The sequence below is a fragment of the Mya arenaria genome, chromosome 8, assembly GCF_026914265.1.
Source record: "Mya arenaria isolate MELC-2E11 chromosome 8, ASM2691426v1".
NCBI classification, from domain to species: domain Eukaryota; kingdom Metazoa; phylum Mollusca; class Bivalvia; order Myida; family Myidae; genus Mya; species Mya arenaria.
In genome coordinates, this window is record NC_069129.1 from 48144188 (window position 1) to 48154923 (window position 10736).

General features: G+C 37.9%; 1 protein-coding gene across 3 annotated transcripts; it reads right to left on the reverse strand.

The window, feature by feature from the left end:
- Positions 1–527: 527 nt before the first annotated feature.
- Positions 528–4500, reverse strand: LOC128242910 (uncharacterized). Of its 3 annotated transcripts, none has more exons than XM_052960339.1 (3): positions 4290–4500; positions 3100–3998; positions 528–1772 (listed from the first exon to the last, which is right to left on the reverse strand). In XM_052960339.1, the coding sequence occupies exons 2-3, from the start codon at positions 3323–3325 to the stop codon at positions 952–954; spliced, it is 1047 nt and encodes a 348-aa protein (XP_052816299.1). In that variant the 5' UTR covers positions 3326–3998; positions 4290–4500; the 3' UTR covers positions 528–951. The 3 variants fall into 3 exon arrangements, with proteins under 3 accessions (XP_052816299.1, XP_052816297.1, XP_052816298.1); XM_052960337.1 differs by having other exon boundaries at positions 530–1778; XM_052960338.1 differs by lacking the exon at positions 4290–4500 and adding an exon at positions 4218–4256 and having other exon boundaries at positions 530–1778.
- Positions 4501–10736: the final 6236 nt, after the last annotated feature.

Here is a 10736-nt window from a genome sequence, read left to right on the forward strand (position 1 = left end):
GGTGTGTGAACCCCCGAAATTCCGCACCCGAAGAGAATACTCCACCACTGAGCTATCGGGGCGGTGAAAATAATGTAAGTATATGAGCCATTCTGCGACACTTCTAGCTATTATCGGAATATCCCATTGACACCTGCCATAATGAAGCTATTATGAAATTAACCACTGTGGAATTTTTACCACTAATCTGATAGATTTAAATGATAAATGAATTAATATTTGCAACAGGCCATTGCCTTTCTTTATTGATTATTGCTTGATATGAATAATAGACGTTTATTAAGACCAAATCATCGAAACATTAAGAACACAGTGTGATTCTTTAACATAAATACAGAGCCCAATCAGCTATCATATATTTACAGGATTTCTTAACCCACACTTCAAGATTTGTTTATATTTTTTTTTTATTTAAAATGTTTAAGTGAAATCTTTGGTTATTTTCAGGACATGATTAAATGAAGAAATATTACATACAATTTTAATAAAAAGGCAATACCAATTTTGCGTCTCAAGATACGTAAATACTCAAAATATGTAAGTACATTTTATTAGATACCTTAAATTTGAAGGTATAAAATCTTTTTATCACTTTTACATTTCAAATGGAAGCTGGATTTACACTTAGAAATTTCCATTGAAAACATCCTTTATAGTTACTTGAAAAAAGGTAATGATACTACTACAATATTTACACTAATTTGTTTTTCTTTTTCTTGCTAAACATAACTGCAAAATTACACTTAATATTTATTCGATATATTGTACATGTCATTTAATATAAATGGTTATTCAGTTTGATAACACAAGGTTACAAAAAAACAAATCAAAACCGCAAGCTGAAATTGTAAAATAAATGTTTTTGCATTTACTTTTCAGTTGTTTAAAGGTTATTTAATGCATGGTAATTTCTTCCTAAAAATAACGATCACGACTAAGGAAGAAACACTGTCAGTTTGCATTAAATACCTTCAATGAGTCATTATCGCGCATCCCGACAACTATTGTACGTGTGTAGGGACAGAAGGACACAGAGTAGGGAGGGGACAGTCCGTCCTTCCGTCCCATTATTTCCGTCATCTTGCCGTCCCTCTCCGTCAGCAGCATCACGTTCTGACTGCCATACCCACACACGAGCAGCTGACCCGGACCTACCGCCACCACGGACTCGGGATATTCGAGCTTCTTGTCACTGTACTCTCGTAGGATCTTCCCGTCTAGAGACAGCTGGATGACGGTGTTTGCTTGAAAGTCAGACACGTACAGGGTCGGTGGTGTGGAAGCTGACACAGTCAGGTAGTTTGAACATTCGAAAGTTTGTCTTCCATCCACTGTTTGAAATTTACTGATAATAAGCCCATCCAATGTCATCACTTCAATACGCGGGTTAGATGCGTAAGACACGTATAGTCTACTGTTGTTGTATGCAATACCACGACACCCAGATGATACTTTAATTTCCTTTCCACGCGACAACTGCCCTTCTTTCGTAGACAGCAGTTGTATCATGGACTTAACCGGGAGAGTGACAGCGGCCTGGTCATCAGGAAGCGCACACACTTCCCAGGGCCTGCCTGGCAGTTCGAGTCGGGACGTGACGGTTCGGGTGGTGGCGTCCACCAGTTTGGCACAGCTGTTACCGTGGTCAGTCAGAAGGAAGAGACCCGGAGACAGCAGGTTGAGGCCGGTAATAACGCAGGTTCCCTGGTCTTGTGGCGTTCTGACATTGATGTCTGCTCCATTCTTCCATGTCACAGTAGAGAGGTCAGGAACTGGAACTGAACACAATAATGGACTAGATTATTTTTTTTCACTTTCGTCTTATAAACTTAAATGAGACAATGGTTTAAACTTTTTTTAAAAGGGTGCAGCTTCAATTTTAAGTGTTTTTTTCTTCAATGAGAAAATTTAGATTAAACAAACAAGACACGGACACCCGGTAATAAATATGAATGATAAAGAGGTGTTTTTGAGTTTAGTGTAATATACAATAAAATTCACCGAGTGAGCATCAAAAGCTATATTTGACATGTTGAGTTAAAATCATTTTTATGTTCCCGTCTTAAGTACGCCTGCAAACAAATTCACTGTACAATTTCCCCCGTATATCTTACGAACACATTATTAACATGTCTTTTCTGTCAGTTTGATATTTTAGCCCAATTATTGTGACAAGATTTACACCAGGGATAAATAAGTGCACATAAGCGCAAACATGCATTTGTTTTCTTTCGGAGACAAATTTGCCTTAAATGTCCCAGCGTGTGTTTCTATTTTGGGGGTCTTTATTCGAATATTCGACATAAAACAATAAAAGTAACGCATTGATATATAAAAAGAAATCTGTCGAAATGTTTTGGCAAATTATTTATAACTTTTGTTTTTTTAGTGAAAATATTTACTTTTTCCAATTGTCATATAAACTCGTCAAAAAACATACCCCAAGGCCAAATGTGCATCCCGTTGATATGTTTACCCCGGGTGCAAATGTTGGGCATATAAGACACAGCACTAAAAATGGGCATTACCATTACCTTGAGTCAGCTGATCACCTTTTTAAAACAATAAAAATAGTCATAAAGATAGTATTTCGAACAAAAAAATACATATAAATCAAAGTTCTTTTTGTTTTAGATGGAAAAGGTCGGAGTGTTGTGAAAACCTTGAAATATATCTAAATGACACTGTAAAAATGTTGCTACAAATACGCTTATGTACAGTAAGCCCAATAACTATGGATTTTATGATAAATTCCAATTTATACCGAATGGGAAAAACAGGCTGCGTTGGCATACGCTTCGAGGCCCATTTATGTTTGTTTACAGTATACTTGCAGTGTACTTGCAACCAGGCGGGTTTACCGAATTGATTGCAGCAAAAACTTATTGATAATCAGTAATTTTGTATTAAAACGTTTTCGTTTAGTTTAAGTTAAACTTCCGTGTCATAATTTAAGTAATAGCTTTGGCCATTATGAACAATAACTCATATAAGCACAAATTATTGAGATATTAAATAGAGTTTTCCTCAAAAAATTACAACGCTATCCTTTTTTGAGTCAAATGATACTTAAATATGTAAAGTGATTTTTAAACATACTATTCTTTCGAAACTCTCCCGCAACGTCAAGTGTTCCAAGGCCCTTTTTCGAACCCAGTAGCCGCTCCGTGTCCGCGTCCTTAGTAAACTGGTACTTCCGGCCGTTCATCCTATCAGCCATCTTCTCCATATTATCATAAATTCTCCGTAGCTCCTTCTGGCTTCTCCTTGATGCCACGTACCGCTGATTGACCGAGACGTCACCGGAAGTAAGTTCCGTCCTCATGGCCTCAAGTCCGGTTTTCGTCAACTCACAATCGGTCTTAAGTGCAGACAGCGCGTTCTCATCCTCGATATTAACCTTCTCGATGTTGTCGAGCAACTCCTTCTCGTGCCGGTCTAGATAAGTGTTTATTTCTGCACGGAACTTCCGCAGTTTATCTATCTCAACCTTCGACTGGTTTTTGACCAAAGAGCTCCTTGACGTTTCTTATAAACCCGGATAAAAGATCTTCAGCTCGTTTAATCGATGGCTCCAGCTCTCTGAATGATTTTCCAGTGACGAATTCTTTAGCCACATCAGCGATATAGTCAACTTTACAGTTGCGATGGTCGAGTACGACACAATCACCACAGCCAAGGTCTCCGTGGGTCGGGCAATAAAATATGATCATCTCCTTCGGATGGTTGTTACAATAATCCGTGTCGCCGATAGCTGATTTCTTCGTTGACGGGTAGAAGGAGGGCATCTTATCTTTGGACAGCAAAATGTGGTTCCTGGACATCTTCAATCTCTTATGGTATTCGACACAGGGAGCGCACATGTACTCCTCGCAGGTCTGACAGAAGCCCTGGGCCACAGCGCGTTTACCGCCTTCTTCACACGGCTGGCAGTAGACCGTGGCGTCAGCGGAACCCTTGTCAAGGTCAGGGTCACGCTTCTTTCCGAGTACCTCCATCTATGTAAACAAACTAATATATGAATCACTGTTATAAGCTAACTGTTTTATTCAAATGAAAACGTACAGATTCAGTACGAGCAAGTAAAAATTTGACCTTAGACAAAAATAAAATGTCTTGTCTAGATACGAATCATTTTCAAAACGAAAGTCGTGATCTTTGTTCTAATTTAGAAAAGCATTAAAGATCGTTCAATTGTGCTATTTTATTATCCCCACCCCCACAAAAAACTGCTTTTAATGTCGGTTATATCAAGCAATTCTCAATAAAGAAATACAAGTTATATTTACCTTTATTTTGTTGATCTTCAAAACCAACAAGGAAGTAAATTCATTTCATCTACTGCGCATGTCCAAATATAACCTTTGTATATATTCACGATGTTTAAACGTTTGTTAACATGCGATTTAAAGTGACACTCTTATTCAAAATCAATACATACGCATGTATAAAAAACATTAATTTTGACTGATAAACTTTTAACTACTACTTAATATTGCATGGAAAATATTATCTGCTGATAACATGCTTGTAACCTTGAATTAAATAGCGAAAAGCGTTAACATATTAAAACATCGGTGAATGCTTAAATATTTAAGGTAGAAATACCGTGTTTTATGCTCATTTCTTTCAAATTAAACTCGATATCTTTCCTAATAACAATCTCCGGACTTTATTGACCGATCATTATGTAAATATGCAGAACCAAATAATAATAATAATAATAATAATAATAATAATAATAATAATAATAATAATAATAATAATAATAATCCCTTCCCCATCTCTCTCTCTTTTCAAAAATCCATTCCTTTTCCCCATTTCCCCCTTTCCCCCTCCAACTTTATGTTTGCCCACCCCTCACCATTTACCCTTCTATCTCCCATCCCTCTTCCTTTTCGCAGCCATCTCCCTTTCCCTATCACTCTGTCTTTTCCAGTCCCTTTCCCTAACCATCCATATCCTTTTCCCCATTCCTCCCCTTTTCATCATTCCTCTCAATTGCCACATCCATCGACCTTTCCCAATCCCTTTCATTTTCTACCCCTCTCTTTTATCCCATAACTCGCTTAATCCATTTCTGTCCCTTTCCCCATTCCTCCCCTTTTTCTGATCACCATCATTTCCCCCATTCCGCTTCTTTTCCGAATTCCTCCCCCTTTTCGAATCCCTCTCCATTTCCCAATTCCTCCCCATTTCCCCATCCTTTCCCCACCCTTACCCTTTTTCCATCCCTCTCCCTTTTACATCCCTCTCTCTTTCCTGATCCCTGTCTCTTTCCCCACGCAACCCTCCTTTACCATCCCTCTCCCTTTCGCCATCCAATCCCTTTCCCTGTCACTCACCCCTTCCCAATCCCTTGTCCTTTTACCCATCCTTCTCCCTATAATTCTCATCATCCCTTTTCCCATAAATCCTCTTTTCTCATCCCTTTCCCTTTCCCCATCCCTGTCACCATCTCCCTGTCTTTCTCAATTCCTCTCACTTTCCCCATTCCCCCCTTAACCAATCAACACCATATTAACCCACCCGGAACCATTTCCCCTTCTCTCACCCTTTTTCCATCCTTCTCACCACTCTCCCTTTCCCCAGCGCTCTCCTTTCCCCTTATCTCACCCTTTCCCCATCTTTCTCCCTTGCCCACCACCGCCCCCCTTTCCCCAGCCCTCTCCTTTCCCCTTCTCTCACCATTCCCCCATCTATTCTTTTTTACCGATCCATTTCCCTATCCATTCCGTTTTCCTATCCATCCCTTAATCCATCCCACTCCATTTTCCTTCCCCCTTCTTTTCCTTATCCCTCTCCCTTTTCGCATCCCACTCTCTTGCCCCATCCCACTCCCTTTCCCAATCCATCCTCCCTTCCCCCATCCCTTCCCTTTTCCCCCCAGATAACCTTTCATATCTTTCTACACCTTGCTAAACCAAAATCCCAGGTCTAAATAGGATGCATTGAAATAGTATATTCTAACACATTTAAAACTTGTTGATACATTTTTTATCATCTAAAGTGTTCATTCTGCAGCTTTTTTTGTACGTATAACTATCGGGAGAAAAACATTTTAAGCCGTGTTTTCCTTTTAATCCGCTTTATTATATCATGTTTATAGTCGTATGACATTTAATATTTCAATGTCTGATATTTGTGTTGAATAAATTATACTTTAACTAACATCGGTAAAACGTCTACAGTATCTGAGTTATTTTACTTCATTTTAATAAAAAAACTGCCAGATTTTCAATTGTAAAATGAATAGAATTCTGTAAATCAAAGGCTAAAATAATTCAATAGTCAATAACGCTTCTTACCGTAATTGACGTTAGAGCATAATATGTGACATTTTTCATTTTGTGCTTTTAGCAAGTTTCAAAAATTATTGGCAATCGACACAATTTGCCTTTGACCATTGACAATACTATTATCAAGGGAGTAATGCACGCATGCACGCACACACACACACACGCCACACACACACACACACACGCACACGCACACGCGCCACACACACAGGCGCACGCGCACACGCACACACGCCACACACACACACACCCACGCACGCACACACGCACGCATGCACACACACACACACACGCCACACACACACACACACACGTACGCGTTTATATATACTTGTGAGTTATATAGAGCTACACCGACGTACCGAGGTCTGCCCTTTCTGTTGAAGATAGAGCAACCATCTTTCAAATTAATATCGTAAATGGGGCATATATTGTAAATTGCTGTCGAGAATTCAAATAACATCAATAGTTTGTTCTTCAACTTTTCAACATCATTTAGAGGCATCTCCATATATGGTATGACATGTGTCTGTCATCTCCTCGTTTGCATATTACACACAACTGCCTCATAATGTTGATGATTAGTGAATACTTGTTTTAACTCATAACGTTGATGATCAGTGAATACGTGTTTACTCACCGAGGTAAAATATCGTTGTGTTAAATCATACATTAATTCTCGAGTTTACTAGCACTCATCATGAAGTTTTAACCCCTAGGAGGATTTTACCTCAAGTGTTCTTCCTCCAGAGCAAACCCCAATCTATCCCACTTGGGCCTGTTGTTTCCTTCTTCTTATTATTATTTATTTAGCATTCGTAAGCTCCGCCCATTCCTTATCATACAGATTTTACTTCATGTCATCTAACCATAACATTTTGCGTTCGTGTACTTTGTGTGTGGCATTAACGACTTTGAACAAGTATTATGCTGCATTTGACACATTATTGTACACGGCTTTTTTCTTCCCGCTTCATTATTTTCAGAATTGTTTGATGACTCTAAAAATATTTGCACCTATCCGTGTTTTGCCCCGGAGGGTGGGTAGAGCGCACACCATGAAATTTAAACAGACTGCGTTGTTTTGTTTCCTGTCACGGAAACTTGTCAAAATTCAATCATGGTGTATGATTTGTTCCAGTTACTGTCGTATGAGGCGGTGTAACCGCGCCAGTCAGAATCCGCTTTCTTTAGCTCTTAAAGGCCTAGTTTAAGGAATCTTTGGCATGATAATCCCATGCTGTGCATCTCCTGCTTATCACACTGGTTCCACAGTAGGGGCCAATATCATGTGCATTGGTTTATTGGCTCAGGGCCATTTAGGGTCAATTTTTATAATAAAACAATGAAAACTGCGCAACAGGATACTCAGATTGGAGATCTGATAAGCCAATTAGGCATTAAGATTAAGATCAATTAACAGAAGTTGGGTACTTGGGGGGGGGGGGCACTTATAGAAGGCTTAAACTAGGCCTTTAAGGTTGTTCGGTTAACGCACTCCCGGGTTTGGTTCCCAGCCTGGGCGCATGTTGGTTTAGTTTGTGGTCACCAAGCTGGACTAGTGGTATTTCTCTTGGCACTCAGGTTTCCCGCACAACACAACACCACACTATCGCGTAACAACTTGAGTGATTAATCGTAACAACTTTGTTTCACAATCGTTGCAAAAAAAATAAGTAAATAAACTAAACTAATACTTCAAACCTGGGAACAATGCCGTGATATCGTTGATTATTGCTCTTATATCAAACGCATTTTGAGACTTAAAAGGTGCATAGCAAACATTTCTACATTAATGTATCTTAATACTGACTTGAAAGTACAGATACAAGTTCAGTAGTCGAAAGTTAAAACATAATGACATAGGGTTAAAGCCAGAAACACAGAAAAACAACACAAACATGCACAAACGACACACAACATATATAATGTATAATACTAGGGAACTGTTTATCAAGGATTGTTGGGTTAAAACTTTGGAACGTCAGCAAAATGTAATTTTACTGGGGTTTAATTAGTTTGCGTACGCACAACCCCGTAACCAAATTGTAAAAACAAGCGGCACCATTAATGTCATTTGGAATGGTACATGATAGACACCAGGAGTCTAAAATCGTTTTCTCTTTTGTATCGGCGGACTATCAGACTACTTTGACATCGAGACTTCGATTTAACCAACTGTTCACCTGTCCGGAGACCGGATAGACATGTAACACGTGTTCCAGTGGTGTTTCTTTCATCAACTTAATCACAATTAACAAAAAAGACGAGCTTTGTACTTAACCCTTGATCGGCCTTTGCCTTATTCTAACCAAACCCAGCCGACGGAAATAAAATTAAAACTAAAAATGATACCTGCATAGTTTTGCCTAAGTTTATGTTTCTTCCTTTATTTATACCTATGTGTAACCATGGAGCTTATTTTCATCTTATTATTCACATTGCGTATAATTTGTTGGCTGTCAAATCTAAAAGCGACGATGCAAAAGAAATATGATATAATTGTCAAGGGAAATAACTGAGTAAGAGAATTTGACATATTTGTCATTCGGAAACTCGGACTTGTAGGTTGGCTGCTAATAAGCGGTGCTAGAGTAAATATATATACTTCATAAAAACGTCTGAATTTATTTTGGTTTTGAAATGTGTCCTCTTGTTAATGTAAATCTTCATTATTTCACACGTAACGTTTCAAACTGACCACAATATTAAACGGTTACCCGAACTGTGTTGGCCACTGGCTTATAGTATAACTTTTTGGCTACCATTTAGAGCACAAAGAGCCAATTCCCAGCAGCGGGTTCCCTGTCCCCCTTAAAGCCACTTCAGGGTTTCATCAAGATAATGACGTAGTATTTTGTTCCTCAAGTCCATTATATAGATCGCTCAATACATTGTATACATTCCATTCTGTAGGTGGAACTCCGTGAAGGAACTTTTTGTTCACCATCAGTGTAAAACAAAGCATCCTTTTAAGGCAAATTGATTTCACGTTTAAGTACATGTATTTTATACATTTCATTAAAAAATATAAGCAAAAGAATTGGGGGTCATAATTTTGCTTCAGAGCAAAAATAATCTAAAAACAAACAAACAAGAAGCGCCGTGGAGCGAGCCCTCACCTTTTTTCGAAGATTAAAACGAGTAAAATTAAATATTTTAATAATTAATAATGCCAGGGGATTGCCCCTTGATCTACACTTGAATATTGCAGAGACTGAGTCGAGTTGCCATGATTATGGAATTTTAAATAAATCATGGACATTTTATATACAAGTCATTTTTGGTTACATGCAGAGGGAAATAAAATAGTGAACGAGGTTAACAAGCACATATGTGAATACATTGTGCAATGAACAATGTTAATCTCTCACATTCATCACATACATTTGCCATCTTTACATGTTAAGAATATGTCACAAAATACAAGTGAGAAACTACAAAGTAACATGAACTGCAAACCAATGACTGACACCATGAAATTACACATTAACTGTGAATGTGTATAATTAAAATACACTTCTCCATAAAATTCAAATGAGAAATTACTGTTTGAATAAAACAATCGGCAACTCTAAAAATCTATTTGTGACAAAAATTATTATGACATAATGTCACCACTACTGAGAACATTGTATCAGTGTTGTACATGACATACCCATTTTGTTAAATTGTTGTTCGAGCGTATGTCAACACATATCTTCTATTTTTCATTTACAATGCAGTAGACCTTGGTACCAGTTTAAGTTGTGACAAAATATAAATTCATTGTGGTCATTGTGTCAAAACTGTTTGAAAATAAAGTTAATTTATTGAAATTATTATTGTATAGAAACAATCGACAAATTCTTATCCTGGTAAACTTTCTGCAAATCAACTGAAATTATATTTATTAACCTAGATGATAAACAGTGCAAGCGAAAATAAAGTGCTTGGACAAGCCTTTTCAGCCATTTTGAAGTTTCCAAGGCCTTTTACTCTGACACGCAAAAATGAACTCTGAGCAACTTTTGATAAAAAGGCTGGGTCATGTAACACTCGAAATGTGCTTATGATCCCATTGGCTGTTAAAAATATGCTCTTCAAAACCTCCGGAAATCTAAAAATGATTGAATCTAATTTTTAACAATGTAGAATAGTAACGATGACTTCATCATGATGAAATAATAGATACATACTAAGAATAAAGCCTTAAGCCAGAGAAATAATATTTTAGATTCTCATCCCAGCCCGCCCGTCAAATAAAAAAATAAACATGCCATTCAGCCCCATTTTTCTTCTTCAAAATACGGATGAGTATCAAAACATATTTTCCTCTGGCCTTTTGCTGCAATCCACTGTAAGATATAAATTAACCTCATATGCAGTGAACCATTAGCTTACAGAGACATGCTTGGACACCTTGACACTATGTACAAGATGTACTAGCCTTTGAAC

Bases quoted from the DNA above. Each gene is read 5' to 3' on its own strand.
- LOC128242910 (XM_052960337.1), bottom strand. From the start codon at position 3,325: ATGAGGACGGAACTTACTTCCGGTGACGTCTCGGTCAATCAGCGGTAC. The intron at 1,779-3,099 runs GTATGTTTAAAA...TATTGTGTTCAG, and splicing joins GGGAGAGTTTCGAAAGAATA to TTCCAGTTCCTGACCTCTCT.